The 19,505-nt window shown below is 40.9% G+C and overlaps 1 protein-coding gene across 1 annotated transcript; it reads right to left on the bottom strand.

Moving 5' to 3' along the window:
- Positions 1-4,473: 4,473 nt before the first annotated feature.
- Positions 4,474-14,378, bottom strand: mlana (melan-A). Its single transcript, XM_080189623.1, has 5 exons — positions 14,259-14,378; positions 13,860-13,957; positions 6,964-7,060; positions 5,827-5,940; positions 4,474-5,421 (listed from the first exon to the last, which is right to left on the bottom strand). The coding sequence occupies exons 2-5, from the start codon at positions 13,931-13,933 to the stop codon at positions 5,353-5,355; spliced, it is 354 nt and encodes a 117-aa protein (XP_080045749.1). The 5' UTR covers positions 13,934-13,957; positions 14,259-14,378; the 3' UTR covers positions 4,474-5,352.
- Between the last annotated feature and the right edge of the window lie 5,127 nt (positions 14,379-19,505).

The following is a 19,505-nucleotide window of genomic DNA, read 5'->3' as shown; positions in this document are numbered from 1 at the left end:
GTGTGCAATTGTTATTTGTGTTTCTTATATTGTTTTTATTTAAATACAAGTTGTCTCCCCGGCTATAATTCTATATTCATTTCCAAGTCTGCAGCAATAATTGTTGCCTGGGAGTTTGACTAGGTCACACCTTGTCTCTCTCCACTTCCTTGGATATTAGAGGGCAATACTTCCAAGTTTCGATAAAGCTGTGCATTTTATTTTCTATCTTTTTCATAACTTTCATGGAAATACTCTGACAATTGTTGGGTTGTGAATATTGCCAGAGAATGGAACTGCTAGCCTTAGGAAAATTGGAGTTCCAGCAATTTACTACTTCTGACTGTACATTTTGAGCTTATAATGCCCTATTGACAAAGATTATCCATCGATGGTGTGACATGGCAGATGCTTTTGTAGGAAAGACTGTCTGTTCTGCATATTCTGAGTAGAGATGCTGGCATTGGACTGGGGTAAACACAGTAAGACATGTCACAACACCAGGTTAGAGTCCAACCAGTTTATTCAATCGTAATCACACAAGCTTTCGGAAACGGTGTTCCTTCGTCCGCACACCTGACGAAGGAACGCTGTTTCTGAAAGCTTGAGAGATTACTATTGAATAAACTGGTTGGACTCTAACCTGGTGTTGTGACACTTCTTACTGCATATTCTGGTCATTGCTGTCTTCTGGCAGGTACAGTGTGAAGAAAATATCTAGTGTCCTGCTTTTTAAATGCTTGTTCAATGTTGTCCTTCTATTCCTCAATTTGTTCTTGCCTGGTTTTAGATTCTTGCAAACTAGCATCATAACTAGTAATTCAATAAGTTCCTGTACTTAACTTTATTGAACTCTTTGAAATGTCCTCTTTATTTTCCCTAATATAGAAATGAAGGGGTGACTGTGCATTTCTGGTACACACATTTTGTCTCGTTTGACAAAAGAATAATTCTTGTTCATTAACATATTATCTAACATTGCTCTTGTATTCCATCACTCAGGAAATCTAGTCCCAAAGTTTTATCCTTTGGTGCATAACCATATCTATGGAAATGTGCATACAGCATTGGCATATTATGTTGGTATAACAAAAGGTCTTCATGAATTTTTGTTTCCTTTTGAATCAGCACTTAAGGACATTAGTTACTGGACAAACCTCAGTAATGACGTGGCTGTGTAGGTGAAATAGTGGATTGCATCTCTCTCCTTATTGGGTCCTGCACAGGAAGAATTTGAATTTGTGCTATTTAAAATTCAGCTGCTTCTTCAGCCCAGTTTTGGCAATGCTGCTATCTTGGAATGGTTGCGTTATTTGACATTGTAGACTTAATTTGACTTGACAGGTCAGGATAATGCTCTTCAGTATTTCAAAATTGACCTGAAGAGGCAAGCTCTCTTTGGCTTTAAGCAATTTTAATATATTTATTATTCGGAGCATTTTCTTTTAAAAGATGAAATCTGGATTCTTTTTTCAGTCCCAAAATACATTTGACATTGCATCTGGAAATCTTCCATTTCACTAACTTAATTTGATTAAGTCAGGTCTTGAGCTTTTGTTTTGCCTGTCCCTCTACCCCACATTACAAGGTTCTTTCTCTTTTATTGGTTTTAATTTTGTTGCTTGGCTATTTTAAGCAATAACTTAAAGTGCATTTCTTTTATGCAGCAAAACAGTTTTAAAACAAGCTTTGTTGACGACTACTTCCCATTAACTTCCATTTAACGCTGAAGTTAAGCCTTCTAATCATACAATAATATGCAGACACAGAAACATAAGAATTAGGAGCAGAAGTAGGCAAATTCAGCCCTTCGAGCCTGTTCCATATATCCCTCTCCCTCTTTTTATTAGAAATATGTCTATCTTGCTCTTGAAACTATTTAACGACCCAGACTCCACTGTACTATGGGGCAGCAAGTTCCAGAAATTTTCCAATCTCTGCGCAAAGTAGTTCCTCCTTATCTCAGTTTAAATCTACCGCCTCTCAACCTACACCGGTGACCTCTTGTTCTAGATTGCCCCAAAAACATTTGGTCTACATTTACTTTATCAATGCCTTTTAAATTTTAATATACCTCCATCACTTCCGCTCTCATCCTTCTTAAAAACAGGAGCACATGCAACTCTGCACAGTCATCCAAGGCTGGAATTGACCCTGAGTCCCTGATGTTGTGGGGCAGCAGTACTAACCATTGGGCCACCAAGTTCCCCTTTGTCTTCCTTCCCTAAGATGTGCAGGTTAAGTTGATTGGCCATGTTAAATTGCCCCTTATGTTAGAATTAGTGATGTAAACACATGAGGGTCCCAGGAGAGAGCCTGAGTGGGATGGTTAGTGCAGGCTTGATGAGCCAGATGGACTGTAGGAATTCTTGATTAGTTGTTAACTTGCAAAGTTTTGTCTTGGTCTTTCTGTCCCCCTTGCTCTGTAAATCAGAGTACAGAGTAAAATTTATCTAGTGTTGTAATCTTAAATTGCTCCTGTTGATCTGTCAGAATAATCATGTAAGTGTGTCCTGTAATTTTATGATCTGATCTTTCATGTATGTTCTTCCTCCATGTGGGACAAGATTTTTCTCCACTTGAAAGATTTCGCCACCGAAACAGGAGTAGGCCATTCAACTGATGAAGCCAATTCAAACTAACTAGTGACTCACTTCTGCTCCAAATAGCTATCATTTTATCCAACACCTACAACCATCTAGGAACTGACAGTTCCAGACTTCTATTATCCATCGTAAGAAGAATTGCTTTTCCATTTCACTGCTGGATGGCTGAGTTTTAATTTTAAGATAATGCCTCCTAGTTCTAAATTATGATGAGAGGATAAAGTTTCCTGTACCCATCCTAGTTAAAACATACTTATTAGATTGCCCCTCAATTTTCTGTGTTGATAGGATTATACAGTAAGAGTTGGGGACATTTGGTCCCATTGAAAGTCAATGGACTTTTGACTGGGCCATCACATCTGTGACAGTTCTGCCATGATGGGGGCAGGAAATCTGTGGCCTAAATTTACATGACCTTTTTAATTAACTTTGTTGTATTCCCCTCAAATTAATGATCTTTCCTGTGGTATGGAGACTAAAACTGAGTACAGTATTCCAATTGGGCTCTGACCAAGGCTTGATGCAACTGAAACATCATTTCCATAACTTGGTGTTCCAGTGCCTTTTGAAGTAGAGGCCAACGTTTCCATTTGCCCTTTTGACTATGTTTGTACCTGTCCACTAGCTATTAGTGTGTTCTGAATGTGGACACCCAAATCTCATTGCTCTTCTATAGTTAATTTCTCTCTGTTTGGATGTTACCCCAATTTGTTGCCTTGGATTTAATGTGAATGACCTTGCACTTTCCCACATTTGCCTTGGTTTTCCCCACCCAGTGTCTCACCACCTTGATTGGCACAGTATCCACCATTTTTAACAGTTCACTTCCTCCATCACCAGTGCATAGTGGCAATGTGCACCATTGACATGATGCTGTGTAGCAACTTGATCAGGCTCTTTTGACAGCACTTCCAAATCAGTGACCTAAAGGACGTGCAAGTATCTCCACCTACTAGCTGCCTTTCACACAGCTTTTCAACCTGACTTGAAAATATATTACTGTTCTTTCATTTGGGTCAAAATCCTGGCGATCCCTCCCTAGCAGTACTGTGCCCAACCAGAACCACGGCGATTGAATAAGATGGCTTACCATTGTTACCTTAAGTATTGTGGCAAGGATAATAAATACTTGCCTTGCCAGTGATGCCCACAGCCCATGAATAAATAAAGCAACTGTTCAACTTACTGTCCTTCTTAATATACAGTTTATTCTTTCACCCGAATCATTGTGTAAAACGCCAAAGTCTTGGTGTAGTTTCCTGTTGCATGCCACCAATCAAATCGCATGCTTTTTATCTACCTCTGATCTCCCAGGCAATTTTCAATGTGTTACCGGGTCGCCTCTAATTTTGTTTGTTTTTAATGTTTGCTAATACGATGTGCCATAACTTATTAAATGTTTTCTGACAGCCTATCAAATTAACATCCATAGATATTACCATACTGACCTACTCAAATGTTTAACTAGGCACATCAGGCATAACTTGTCCTTCGCAAATCTCTGCTAGTTTTTAATCATCTCATCTCTCCAGGTACTCAGTCACTGTGCTCCCCAATGACAAATTCTATTCACTTCCCCAGAACAGAAGTCTAGTTAGTCTAATTAGCAGGTTTTTCTTTCTCTGCAACCATTCTTAAATAATGCAGAGTTGGAACAAACCTGACACAAATCTGCAGTTGACTGCCAAGAAAACGCAAGTGCATTTGTTGATTCGGGGTTGTAGTGAGCAGGAGGAGAGGAAAATAATTCACTGATGTTTGATTTATGTGTCTCCTAATGGCACCCTTGGCAGTATAACCGTGTTTTGCCACTCTGTCCACCATGTTTTGAGTTTGCCATGCTGTCCTAACATGCCTCAACACATCAGCATTGTTTGATTTCCTTGACTGGTTTTTAAAGATGTTTTATTTGTGCTTTATAATGTATGATTGGACTGATGCTACAAAGCAAAAAGAAAACATTTACAGTCTCACTCAACAACCGACTCCCCTTAATTTTCATGGGACTTGTTTTTGCAGAAATCTACATTTTCCTCGCAAGATGAATCTTGTTCACCTTTAAATTTAAGTTTTAAGCTTATTGATTAATGTCACAAGTAGGCTTACATTAATACTGCAATGGAGTCACTGTGAAAATCCCCAAGTTGGCACACTGTGCTGAGGGAGAATTTAACATGGCCTATGCACTTAACCAAGATGTTTTTTGGACTGAGAGGAAACCCACACAGACACAGGGAGAACATGCAGACTCTGCTCAGTGGCCCAAGCTGGGAATTGAATCCGTGTCCCTGGCATTGGGAGTCAGCAGTGCTAACCACTGTCACAATGCTGCCAGCAGTAGGGAACATTATGCAATAATTGTATTTACTGTTGGAACACTGGACACTTTTTTTTGAAGAAAGCTCACTGAAATCAAGTTTGGACTGTCACATTGTTTTACAAGGTAGAAAGTAAGACAAAGCCTTACAATTCACGTAGTGTATGCCCAGTGTGCGTGATACATCACCAATCCTGTATAGTATAGTAAAATGTAAACATTTCACCAATAGCCTTTGGTGGAAGCTTTGAAGAATTTTCACTGCTGAATGCAACCCTAGAGCTGTTGTATAAATCATTACGTTACTCAATTTTGGTTTATTTCAGCACACATATGAGACATCAGTACGTAAGTGACCAGTATATAGAAAACAAAGATTATGTTGCAATTTAACCAAGTCTGAGATGATAAAGAATCGTCAGCGGTTCTGGACCAACGTACATCAACAATTTAAGGAGAATATGCTGGTGGTAATTGCTCTGAAGCAATTTTCTCATATGCAGGAGGAGCATTTGGAATCTGTTAAGAGAAAAGAATAGGGATTGATTTGATTTTTTTAGGATAATGTACATGCTTAATCTATGATGCAAGAAACGATGTACAGTTTAATACTGTAAAACAAGCACAGCATGCTTAATTTTTACAAATTTTAGTTTGTGCGCTTAGGTCGTAGCATAGTGATCTCAGGTAGGTTGATCTTTGTCAGTTAAAAAATGCTTGGAAACTTATAAAGATTCAGCCTGTAGTGCACACTGCCTTTGATTTTTTTCTTGGAGTGTTTCGTCTGGGGATAGAATTCAATCTTCTAGCTTACATAAAATGTCAACACATTCAATTTTCCAAGAAAGCTATGTGCAAATTTCTAATTCTGAAAAATATAAATTCCTCCTTTTGATAAATTTGGAGAGGAAAGTACAATTTTACCAAATTTGATTGAGTGTAATCATTCAGAGAATCTTTGATCTCGAAAGGGGTTCCTTCTTCACGGTGGTGTATTGCCATCAAAGAACCCATGGCAGTGTTGGACAGATGTCGGTTCTGAAATTAGAAGGGTATTACTGAGTATATCTTGAAACAGTGAAATGCCAATCCATGCAACATCAGTCAAAAAGGGTGTGTGGTAAATACATAGTATGAATTACCGGGTATAATTTTCAAACTTTCCACATTTTATGGAGTGTTTATTGCTGCTAAATACTTTGGGGAAAACAAATTGGTTATCATTTTTCACTATAAAACATTTAGGTTAATTATAATACAGTCCGTGGGTAGAATTGCTAATGCAAGTACAAATTGCAAAATCTATACAAAGACTGTGTACAGTTCCAGTATCATAGTTTGCAGGTAAGCTAAGAGAAGTTGGAGCTGCTGAAACCTTGAGACTGAAATCATGCTAGATCTGACTTAACCATTCAGCTATTTAAATTCTTGAGGGTATACTATTCTATTGCACAACCTCCCAACAATCTGTACTACTTTACATTCAGGCCTTGGAGGGAGTGCAGAGGAGGTTTACTAGGCTGATACCGGAGTTGAGGGGGTTGAGCTATGAGGAGAGGCTGAATAAACTAGGCTTGTACTCGTTAGAGTTTAGAAGAATGAGGGGAGATCTCATTGAGACGTATATGATGATGAATGGGATGGATAGGATAGAGGTGGAGAGACTCTTCCCGCTCAGAAAGGACAGTAGGACTAGGGGGGACAGCCTCAAGATAAAGGGGGGGGGGGGGGGCGGGGGTGCGGTTTAGAACAGAGTTGCGGAGGAACTTCTTCACTCAAAGGGTGGTGAATCTCTGGAATTCTCTGCCCGTTGAAGTGGTGGAGGCTGCCTTGCTAAATATTTTTAAGACGCGGGTTGATGGGTTTTTGATGAGCGAGGGGATTAAGGGTTATGGGGAGAGGGCGGGAATGTGGAACCGAGCCACGACGGATCAGCCATGATCTTATTGAATGGCGGGGCAGGCTCGAAGGGCTAGATGGCCTACTCCTGCTCCTATTTCTTATGTTCTTATGTTTTTAGTTAAAAACAACTGCTAAGTCAAATATTCTTAAAAGTCATACCTGGAGGATCAAGTATCCATTACGTTTCTTGTAGTACCAACACCCAATTATCAATACGGCTGCAAGGATTATAACCAGAAGAGCAATAACTAAAGCCCTGAAAGAGAAAAACAGAAGTGACCATTCAAATATTGCTTTTATCTATCATCTCTCTGATGCAGATTGTTCATTTATTACATTCCCCAAAGTGCACCTTTATCAATAATTATTAGGAAGATTTAATGCAAAACCAATCACAACTGTCTGTTTGGGAGTAATGATGTAGATATGCCGGTGTTGGACTGAGGTAAACACAGTAAGAAGTCTCACAACACCAGGTTCGAGTCCAACCAGTTTATTTGACAGCAACCCACAATCGAACCTGGTGTTGTGGGACTTCTTACTGTGTTTGGGAGTAAAGCAGCAGTAGACATTTAGCTCCTCTATCTTATACATTTAAATCCTGATTGACCTTTATGTTAACTTAAGTACCTGGCTGGTTCTGGAGGTGTTATGACACCTATTATTTTCAAAAAATTCAGATAACCCCACACACTTACTGAGGTTGGGGATTATAGGAATAGGGTGGCAGAGAGGAACTGGGTGGGATGCTCTTTTAGAAACTTGGAGCAGACTCCGTGGGCCATTGACGGGATTCTATGGTTCAATAGCTGGTTTTTTTTGGGAGGAGAGTGATCAGGTGTGGGAATGAGTTCCAGATTTCCGCATCCCTTTGAGATATTTTGGTATCATTTCAGAATAGTCTTGGTTTAACTTTAAGCTTATACCCACTTATTATGGACAACAACAGCCCTACAGAGGGGATAGCTTCTTATCCTCTATCCTATTTTTTAACGTTCTTAAACATGTCATTTAGACCATCTACATTCAGGGGAATAGCCGTCGGGTCTGTGCAATCTAACTCCTAAACCAACCCTTTTTAGCCCTGTTGACATTCTGATAAATCTGTGCTTCACCCCCTTCAGGCCAATATGATCAAAAATTGTGACTGGCAGATAATTCTCTCCTGTTGAGCATGGATTTACCATGATATACTTCATGTGAAAAATTGTCATTTGGCTGTAATCTTAGAATTTCGTAACCTCGGACAGGATTTTTGGATGGCACGGTTTCTCGCCCTGCTGCTCCGAGAATATAGAGAATACATTCCCCCAATGCTGGCTGACCTCTACTCATAATACTCCACGGAAGCATAAATTAAAGGGATGGGGTCAGACTTCTGCCCTGATTTGTCTACACAGTGAAGGTCGTTGAGCTACCCACTAGGTGTAAATGGCACCCTGCGTGAGATGAAGCAGTGAAGTGGCAATTACAGGGCTGTTTAGAAGATTACATTACAGCACAGAACAGGCCCTTCGGCCCACGATGTTGCGCCGACCAGTTTAAAAAAAAAACAACAACAATGACCCACTAACCTAAACGAATCCCTTTTCGTCCATAAACCTGTCCAACGCCCCCAAACTAGGCGCATTTACAACTGCAGCAGGCAGGGCATTCCAATCCCTCACCACCCTCTGGGTAAAGAACCTACCCCTGACATCTGTCCTATAACTACCCCCCCTTAGTTTAAAGCCATGCCCCCTCGTGCTAGATTTTTCCATCAGAGGAAAAAGGCTATCACTATCCACCCTATCTAAACCTCTAATCATCTTATATGTTTCAATAAGATAAGGGTTTAAGGGCTCAATATTCCCATGGCAAAGAGGATGCCATGAAATGGGCAAACCACAGACTGCATTTTACAAACCTCAGCTTCCTTCAAACACACCAGACTTCGTTTGACTGTTTCAACCATTTATATGTATCGAGTAAGTGAAAAATTGAGTCAAAATTCTATCATGGTGTTGGATTTGCTTCACTTGATCCAATACTACCCTTATGACAGTTGTTTTAAGTTTATCTTTTGTCAGTATAACTTCTGTCTTGATAACCTGTTTATAAAAGAATGTTCTATAAATGAGACTAAGAATTTTTTAGTAATGATGCAGCTGATTGTTGTTTAAAATCCATATGGTTAGGAGCAGGATTGATGAGGGTGGAGTGGGGGAGGGGATGCAAAAAGGAAGGGCAGTGTGGCACAGTGGTTAGCACTGCTGCCTCATAACGCCAGGGACCGGGGTTCGATTCCCGGCTTGGTCACTGTCCGTGTGGAGTTTGCACATTCTCCCTGTGTGTGCGTGGGTTTCCTCCGGGTGCTCCGGTTTACTTCCTCAGTCCAGAGATGTGTGGGTTAGGTGGATTGACCATTCTAAATTGCCTCTTAGTGCCAGGGGACTAGCTAGGATTAAATGCATGAGGTTATGGGGACAGGGCCTGGGTGGGATTATGGTCAGTGCAGACTCAATGGGCTGAATGGCCTCCTTCTGCACTGTATGGATTCTATGATTCTAATTCTAAGATAGTGAGGAAGAGAACATTTAAATGTTGAGTATTAACACCTTCAGACGAAAAGTTTTTTAAAACTCGTTTACGGGATGTTGGGCATTGCTGTCTGGGCCAGTATTTATTGCCCGTCCCTAACTGCCTTCCATTTCAGAGGGCATTTGAGAATCAACCACATTGCTGTGGGTCTGGAGTCACATGTAGGCCAGACCAGGTAAGGACAGCAGGTTCCCAGATGGGTTTTTACGACAATTGACAATGGTTTCACTGTCATCATTAGCATTTAATGCCAGTTTTCTTTATTGAATTCATATTTCACTATTTGCCATGGCGGGATTTGAATCTGGGGCCCCAGAATATTACCTGGAATTTCTGGATTATAGTCCATTGACAATATCGCTATGCTGCCACTCCCCTACAAATGCCAAATTACAGATGTATTGGTACAAGAGTGGCATTTAAGCCTGGTTAATAGAGAGAACTTCAGCCTGTTTCAGACCTTTGCCCATTTAGCCTGTGATGCCACTGATGTATTTTTAGCACAATGATATAATAAACCCTGTAGGCCATCTCTTTGAATGAAATTACTTAAACACTGAATTGGTGATTTTGTTATCCATTTCAAGCAATAAATTGCAGTTTAAAGGGGAATTGTCTTCATAGAGAAAGTACTTACTTTAAACTTGGAGGTGAGAGAGGCACGAAACCATAGAACTTTATATGGAGGCTTTTGTGTCACAATGACACGTGGTTATAATCTTAGCTTTAATGAAAATTAAGCTTGAGGGGCCCATTAGGTCTCACACTGAATGCACAGTTTTTGTGGATCCAAATGCATAGTTGCAAGCAACAATCATCCCATTAGTAATTTTCTTCACAGCAGAAATTTAACTTTGTACTCAGGGCAATTCTGAAGTTAACCATCTCATTGAATGAGTCATAGATGTATACAGCATGGAAACGGGTCTTTTGGTCCAACTTGTCCATGCTGTCCTTTTTTTTAACCACTAGTCCCAATTGTCCACATTTGGCCCACATCCCTCTATACTCATTTTACCCATGTAACTAAATGCTTTTTAAATGCAAAATTGTGCCCCCTTCTTCTACTACCTCTGTCAGCTTGTTCCAGGCACTCACCATCCTCCGTGTGAAGAAATTGCCCCTCTGGAGACTTTTGTATCTCTCCCCTCTCACTTTCAGTTTAAACCTATGCCCTCTAGTTTTAGACTCCCCCACTTGGGAAAAGACGTTGACTATCTAATCTATGAACGAAGATCATATCTGACATAACAATTGGAATAATAGTAAAGGGAAAATTTTGAGTTAATCGGACAGAGCCAAGATGTGATGTGGAAAAAGGAAGATTGGTTCTTGATTAATCTAATTGATTTTTTTTTGATGAAGTAATAGGTTGATTATGGAAAAGCAATGGATAATGTAGAAATGTATATCTTTTTAAAAAAAGGCTTCTTAGCAGTACCATATAAAAGGCTAGGTAACAAAATTGAGGTTCATGGACTCGGAAAGGTCAGTGGCAGCTTGGATGAAAATCTGGTTTGAGGACAGAAAATAACAAATCATGATAAACGTGTGTTTTTCAGCCTGGAGGATGGTGGACCATTTCCCCAAGGATCAGAGTTAGGATTAGTTTTTTGATATTGGACATTGAAATCCAAAGTAAAACATCAAAATTTTGCCAATAAGTCCAAACTTGGAGATTTGGCTGACAATGATAGTGATGTCAATCTACTGCAGTAGGACACAGGCCAACAGAATGGACAGACAAGTGGCGGATGGAATTTTGTCCAAGAAAATATGAAGTGACGCCTTTTGGCAAAAGGACTAGGAAGAGGAAATAAAAAACTAAATGATAGTGTTCTAAAGAGTGTGCAGGGAATTGAGGGTTCAGGCATATACGTGTTTGAATGTGGTAGGAGGTAGTGAGAAGTTAGAACAAAGAACAATACAGCACAGGAAACAGGCCCTTCAGCCCTCCAAGCCTGTGCCGCTCACGCTTCCAACTAGACTATTCGTTTGTATCCCTCCATTTCCAGTCTGTTCATGTGGCTATCCAGATAAGTCTTAAACGATCCTAGCATGTCCGCCTCTACCACCTTGCTTGGCAGTGCATTCCAGGCCCCACCACCCTCTGTGTAAAATACATCCCTCTGACATCTGTGTTAAACCTTACACCCTCACCTTGAACCTGTGACCCTAGAGAGAAGTTAGCAAAGCATTTGGGATTTTGGGCTTCCCAAAAGGGGTATTAAGTACAAAAGTAGGAAAGTTATGCTGAACTTACTGCAAGCTCTTGTTAAGCTACAGCAAGAGTATTACATCAAATACTTGTCACTGTATTTCAGTAAGGACACTTGAGAAGGTGTAGAGGAGATTTACCCAAAATGGTTCCAGGGATGATACATTTAATCATAGAATCCCTATAGTGCAGAAAGAGACCATTTGGCCCATCAAGCCTGCACCAATGACAGTCCCACCCAGGCCCTATTCCCACGTATTCACCCTAGTCATCCCCTAACCTACACATCATGGAACATTTTTGGACTGTGGGAGGAAACCAGAGTACCTGGAGAAAATCCACGCGAACACAGGAAGAGAATAAATCCACACAAACAGTGACCCAGGCTGAAATTGAACCTAGGCAGCTGGCGCTGTGAGACAGCAATACTAGGCACCGTGCCACCCAGATACAAGATTAACTTGGAGAAGCTGGGGTTGTTATCCTTGTAGTAACGGGATTGACAGGGGATTTGATGGAGGCATACAGAATTATGGTAGGGTTGTATAAGGTAAATAAAGAAAAGCTACTCACATTAGCTAATGCAAAGGGGAAGAGGTTGGTTTAATTCAGTTGGTTGCACAGCTGGTTATTGATGGACTGTGATGCCAACAGCGCAGGTTCAATTCCTGTTCAATTCTCACCTTCTCAACCTTGCTCCTCACCTGAGATGTGGGGATCCTCTCCCCTGCAAGGGGAGAGCAGCCCATGGTCATCTGGGACTATGGTGAGTCTACTTGGTATATGGGCACATAAATTTAAGGTTTTGGGCAAGAGATACAGAGTATGTGAGGAAGAACTTTTTAAGCAGCAAGTGTTAATAAACTGGAGCTCACTGGGTGTTGGAAGCATGGTCAAAATTTCCCAGCTTGCTCACTGTGAGAATCGTAGCAGGTAAGATAGAAAATTCGGCTGACTATTTAAAGGTCCATCAAGCTCAGGCAGGAATTGGGTGCCTGGGGCCGCAAATTCCTGGAGCAGGGATTTCAGTTCAAAGTACAAGTTTTATTTACCAGTAAATTACAGAGCTACAACTAATTGTTTAGACTTTAATACAAATGTATTTAAACTACACCATCAAATTTACTGGATACGATTAATTTAAGATCACACGTTTATCACTTTAATTCTGCATGGAGGCTGGAAGAAGGTACTTTAAGTTTAAGTATTAATGTCACGAGTAGACTTACATTAACACTGCAATGAAGTTATGGTGAAAATCCCCTAGTTGCCACACTCTAGCGTTTGTTCGGGTACACTGAGGGAGAATTTAATGTGGCCAATGCACCTAATCAGCACGTCTTTTAGACTGTGGGAGGAAACCGGAGCACCCAGGGGGAATCCACGCAGGCGACGTGCAAGCTCCACACAGCTAGTGACCCAAGCCAGGAATTAAACCTGGATCCTTAGCACTGTAAAGCAGCAGTGTTAAATTGTGCCACCATGTGGATCAGACTGGCAGTTGCATACTAAGTCAACCGTCATTTGGACTTTTTTTTGAAGAATATATTGCCCCTTTGTCTTTCTTGGCGATAGCTGTATGAAAATTATTTTCCCCTCGCTTAAGAGACTTAAGTACTCAAGTTTAAGTACTCTGCTTCCAGCCCCTGTCCAATAAATCCAATAATGGCTATTTCTACACAGCAATAGTGGAAACATGGGAGACATTTGTATCAAATCAGATAACAATCAGCCAAAGTAAATTAATATTATATCAATGAATGCTTTATACAGCAGAGTTCACTCATTGTAACTTACTGATAAACATAAACCAATTTTAATTGAAGGGACACATTAATTTTATGCCTAAATCAATTTAGCAATGCTGTGAGACTGTCATCAGATAACGTTAGTGACAGAATAACACTACATTCATAGAATCCCTGCAGTGCAGAAGGAGGCCATTCAGCCCATCAAGCCTGCACTGACAACAATCCCACCTAAGCCCTATCTCTGTATTTAACCCTCGTGTTTACTCTGCTAATCTCACCGACACTAAGGGGCAATTTATCATGGCCAATCATCCTCTTTGGAGTATGCGAGGAAACCCACGCAGACACAGGGAGAACATGTAAACTCCACACAGTCACCTGAAGCTGGAATTGAACCAAGGTCCCCAGACCTGTGAGGCAGCAGTGCTAACCACTGTGCCACCAAGCTACCCCTGGTAAGGTAATCGATAAGCTTCTGTTTCCAATTAAGGGACGCTTAGACTTACTCTTCTGATTTGAGATAAGGTCCACCTCTCCCAGAGCCAAAAACTCCTTGCAAAGTGAAATTAGCTTTTGGCATTTCTGAGGTTTAGTATTAGTTCACCTAAGCAATAAAAAAAAATGTATAAGCAAGAGCACAAATTCTTCAAAAAAATGTAAAACATCAAATCTATTTACAAATCAAATCTTTCCACCATTTAATGTATAATGAACATTAAAACAATACTCAATGAAGATTAAACTCTAGAATTCTTTAATCATATTATGAAATAATGAAATTTATATAGTAGCAGCAATCACATCATTGAATGCTGAATAAGTTTCATACATTTATATGTTATTCAATTGAATTAAAACTAATAAACTAATTTGAATGCATCAGTTGTGAGCATCAGCAACTTTACCCGTGTTAGAATCTTTGCTGGTGTCTGGTAAACTCTCGATTCCTAGACTGTGTAGCAATGGTATGACTCACATAATTCCTTGTTTCCCTTCTCCTCCTCTCCCGAGAGGAGTTCTCATGACTATCATGAGACCAAGACTTGACCGTTGGACATTTCTTTGCTCTAATTGGCATGAATAAGTGGCATACCAGTGTGCAAAAACCTAAGATAACCATCAGCAGCTTCTTTCAACTCAAAGTGCTGTCTGTTTTAATAACATCAAGTAGGCATAAGACTGAAACTCAGTTCTGAGTCCAAACAGGACCTCCTTGTTGAATTTTCTAGCATGTGACATTCTTAATTGCTGCTTGCTATATAAAGGGGACAAGCTTTCATTAAATAGCTGCGGATTCACCTCATTCATGCATAAGTTATCAATCATTATATCTGATTATCGGTCCCTGCCTCCCAATTTCCCAAACATGTCCCAGCCACAGCTCTTGATGTTTCTGATCTTGCTGCGGTATGTTTAACTGTTTTGTTTTTAGTTTTCTGGTACCTCATCTGTAAAGGTATTCTCCAGGCCTGAACCAAGATTGTTAGTGCTGTCAAAACGCTCCACTGCTGAGGACATCTTGGATTGTTAGCCACATTCCTGTTGCAGTTGGGACTGCCAAGTCACAGAGGGAGTTTATAATGCATGTTAATGCTTCAAAGCTGTAATAACATTTATATGAACTGAAGTTGTGATCTCGTACCCACACTGTACTAAACCCTGGGCAAGTCATTAGGAGGCCCAGAGGACACCTACTGCATTAGAGGTATATTCCATCTAATATTGAATCCAAGGGCTATGAGATTACGTTACTCCATTCCCACTAGTCTGAGATGAACACCTGAATTTTAATGACAGGGTATTTATGGAGCTGACATTGTAATGCAGTATATGGAAGACTTGCAAAGGTTAACTGACTGTTGGCACATGTAAAAGAGGACAAAGGATTGACCATATTGCATATGGTGAACATTAAAAATGTTCTTGCCACCCTGGTGTCATAATGTCAGTGCAATTGGTACAACAATTTTCTGGAGAGGTTTGCCTTGTTTTTAATGAATGCGTTAATCTGAAGTGGATCCTTTCCCATCTGTTTTTGTTTAATCCTTTGTCCCCTCCCAGTGTCCACAATAGCAGATTGTCCCTATTATTCTTCTGAGTACTAGAATTCATGCATTTGACATTTGACTTTGAACATATATGTATGCATACATTCAGCATGGCACACAAGCAATGTCAGAAAAGGTTTAGGTTTATTTATTAATGTCACAGTAGACTTACATTAACACTGCAATTAAGTTACTATGAAAATCCCCTAGACGCCAATTCTGGTGCCTATTCAGATACAGTGTGGGAGAATTTACCATGGTCAATGGTTAGATTCTGGAAGGCACTGCCTGAGGGTGGGCCCAGTAAGAAGTCTCATAACAACAGGTTAAAGTCCAACAGGATTATTTGGAATCATGAGCTTTTGGAGCATTGCTTTTTCATCAGGTGAGAGGGTAACACTGGTATCTCCACATCCTGAGGGTGTGGTCGAGGGTCGATCAAAGCTTTTAAAAGGGAATTGGGTTGTTATCTGAGAAGGAAGAATGGGCCATGTTACAGGGAGACGGCACTGGGATGAATTGCTCATCCGGAGAGCCAGTACACACACGAGGAGTCAAATGGCCTCCTTCGGCACTGAAACAATTGCAATTTCATTGAATTGTGGAACAAGTTCGAAGGGCTAACTGGCCTCTTCCTAGTCCCAGGAGGAAGGAGCAAGTGAGTGACAAGGAGAGGGGAATAGAGGGATGGTGAAAAGGAGGGAGGGAGGCAAAGAGGAGACAGTAGGGATGGCGATCGAGAAAGGAAGTGGGCGGAAGCAATGATGAGAAGTGGGAAATAACGATAGTCAGGGAGAAGGAAGTCGCCATATTAATTTTATCTTATATAACTCATCCACCACTGATAAAATGTGGTCCACATGACACTAAGACTACTGGCCTCTCGAAGGCACAACATTCTTGCCCTTCTCAACATTGCCCCTCGCCTGAGCTGTGGCGATATTCAGGTTAAATCTTCACTAGTCAGCCCTCAAAGGAGAGAGATCAACCTATGGTCATCTAGGCCAATGGCAACTTTTTTTTATATAACCTGTGCAATGCAGAATTCCCAACCTTTGACCTCTGATTTATGTGACTGGTCCAATTAGGTTTTTACTCAATTGTGACCCTCAGTACAGGTCAGCCACATTAAATGGCTTTACTTGGCTGAAGATGGTGACAAATGCTACAGCCTCATCTTCTGGGCTCCTCCGTTGCTGAAATCCAGGATGCTTGTGGAGCAGCTTCTTCCCATTAGTTGTCCACTGCCGTTCATGACTGGATGTGATAGGCCTGCAGAGCTTTGATTTGATCTGTTAGTTGTGGGATCTGCTAGCTTTGTCTGGAGAATGCTGTTTCCATTGTTTACCCTGCATGTAATCCTGCCTTGGAGCTTCATCAATTGGCACTTCAGTTTTCGGTATGTCTGCTGCTGCATCTGGTATGCTGTCCTCATTGAACCAGGGTTGGTTCCCTGGCTTGATGGTGATGGTAGAATGAGGGATATACCAGGACACGAGGTTGCAGGTTGTGGTTGTACACAAATTCTGCTGCTGATGGATGTCCATAACACCTCGAGGATGCCCAATTTTGAGCTGTTAGATCTGTTCTGAATATAACCCAGTTAGTATGGTGGTGCTGCCATATAATACCCCTACCTTTACCATTATGGACAGATACATCTGTCACAGGTTGATTGGTGAGGACAAGATTAAATAAGCAATTCCCTCTCACCACCTTCTCTAGGCTCGGTTTAGCAGCTATGTCCTATAGGATTCATGTTGTGGGTATGCCGGCGTTGGACTGGCGTAAACACAGTGAAAAGTCTGACAACACCAGGTTTTAGTCCAACCTATTTATTTGATAATATACTCACAAGCTTTCGGGGTACCTGACGAAGGGGCTAACCCCGAAAGCTTGTGAGTATATTATCAAATAAATAGGTTGGACTAAAACCTGGTGTTGTCAGACTTTTTACGATAGGATTCAACCAGCTTGGGCAGCATGGTCCCATCCAGACTATATTATTATTATTATTATTATTATAAGTGGCATTTTACATTGAGGAATACTGACTGATCAGGGAGGTTAGTCAGTGATAATCAACAGGAGGTTTACTTATTTGTGTTTGATCTCATGACACTAGACTTTGTTTCTCCTCAAACTCAGGTCAACTAACACTGGACAAAGACACTCAAAATCTCAAATTATTGCACTACAAATCTCTCTTACTGTTCTCTATCAACTTTGTGGAGTATCAAACTCCACTAAAAAACTTCAGTAAGCAAGTCATAAAAGCTTTGTTACACAAAAAGTACTCAACCTCTGTCTTACTTTGTGATACACAAAGTATCTAACCTCTTCCTTTGTTATATGCAGAGTATCTAACATTTGACCTATTTCATTATGCACAAAGTGTCCAAAAGGTATCAAAAACTTCACAAAATATCCCAGTTGCATTGTACAAACAAAACTCACAGTTTGGACTTAGATAGACGAGGTGATCAACCTCCCTCCCAATAGGTTCCAATGTCTTCTCTGAACTCCGAACTCAGGGTCTTATTGTGATGGTTGGTCCTGCAGGTTGTCGCTCCTGATGTTTCTTTGTCTTTCCTTTTTATACAGATCTTACTGGCACAGATCATTCTTCCAGTCACATACTCACAGGGCAGGTCCTAATCACTCACTGCCCTTTTGGTCACGAATGCTCAAAAGTTGTGTCTGTCTCGGCGGGGGGTTATATTTCTCTCAGGAGCACAACACAGGAGGTTTGTGTTCAATCACTGTCTGTTCCAAGTATAGCTACAGCCACTGTCCAATCAGCTCCTGTGCCTGCTCCTCATTTCACATCCTCCGCACAGCCTTGCTACTCCCATAGTTCCCAGCCTGACACAGAGGTAACTGTTAACTATCAGGCTTTGCTAGTGTCTTCACTTTGCTGATGTCTTTACGGATCATCAAAGGCTACAACATTATGGAGACAGAGTCAATATTAAAGACTGCCAAGGTAACTCCTTCCCAAATGTGCTGCCACTTCTAACGGGTCTGTCCTTCCACTGGAGACAACAAGAAATGGTGATGGAGAGATCTGGGATATTGGTTGAAAACAATAATTTTAATTGTGGTTCTACACAAATTCTGCTGCCGATGGCGGTTCATAACATCTCGTGGATGCCCAGTTTTGAGCTGTTAGATCTGTTCTGAATGGAAGCCAGTTAGCACAGTGGTGCTGCCATATAATACCCCTTCCTGTACCATTATGGACAGATACATGTGTCACAGGTGACAGTATGACTATCCAAGGCTGTTGACTGATGAGTCTATGTGACAATCTCTTAATTTAGGCACGTGTGGCACATTGTTAGTGTCAGGAATCTGTCCAGCAACAGCAGTAACAAGAATTTGAAAAGGCCAAATGGGATGTGATTTATCACCCCCCCCTCCCCCCGCCCCCCCGCCCCTCAACATGTAGGCATCTACCTAGCAACAGCAATAACCAGCATTCTAAAGGCACGATGAGATGTGAGTGGCCCAGTAACAAGATTAGCAGGCAACTATACACGTTCAGGTGTAAATTGCCCTATCAGTAGAAGCAGCTTACCTAGGCAACTGAGAGATCACTGGATGTATACAGATGCTAATTTCTAGAGTCAAACCAAATCCACAGAATGAAATATCAAGGAAGTTAAAGGGTATAATTACCAGCACCCTCAGAGGGAACCCCAGGCTAGTTTTGCAACTACAGCCGAAGAGGCTAGTAACATGCAGCAGCCTGAGAGGCTAGTTCCATTTAATAGCCAAAGAGGCTAGAGAGAGGTAGGTTTTTCATTTAAGATTTAGAGCTAAGACATATGGCAGAAATTTCTTTCTTCCCTTTCAGTTACATGGATAAAAGGAGACATTAGGACTGTTCTCCTTGGAGAAGAGAAAATTGAGAGGAAACTTGATAGAGACATTCCCGGTTGTGAGGGGTCTGGACAAAGCAGATGAAGAGAAACTGTTTCCAGTGATGGAAGAGTCAAGTACCATATGGCACAGATTTAAAGAAATTAGGAAAAGAAGCTTTGGACGGGATGGAGAAAACTGTTTTTTACATAAAGTGTGGTCAGCAATTGGAATTTTCTT

This window comes from Carcharhinus amblyrhynchos, chromosome 5 (genome assembly GCF_965287045.1).
Source record: "Carcharhinus amblyrhynchos chromosome 5, sCarAmb.v2.hapA, whole genome shotgun sequence".
In the NCBI taxonomy this organism is placed as follows: domain Eukaryota; kingdom Metazoa; phylum Chordata; class Chondrichthyes; order Carcharhiniformes; family Carcharhinidae; genus Carcharhinus; species Carcharhinus amblyrhynchos.
The sequence above is the reverse complement of the archived record's forward strand: the minus strand, read 5'-3'. Positions and strand labels throughout refer to the sequence as shown.

Excerpts from the sequence above, each read along its gene's own strand:
- mlana (XM_080189623.1), bottom strand. The coding sequence starts at position 13,933 with ATGCCAAAAGCTAATTTCACTTTGCAAGGAGTTTTTGGCTCTGGGAGA. Across the intron at positions 5,941-6,963 it reads ATGGATACTTGATCCTCCAG|AACCGACATCTGTCCAACAC; the intron begins GTATGACTTTTA and ends TTCTAATTTCAG. Across the intron at positions 5,422-5,826 it reads ATTACACTCAATCAAATTTG|ATTCCAAATGCTCCTCCTGC; the intron begins GTAAAATTGTAC and ends TTCTCTTAACAG.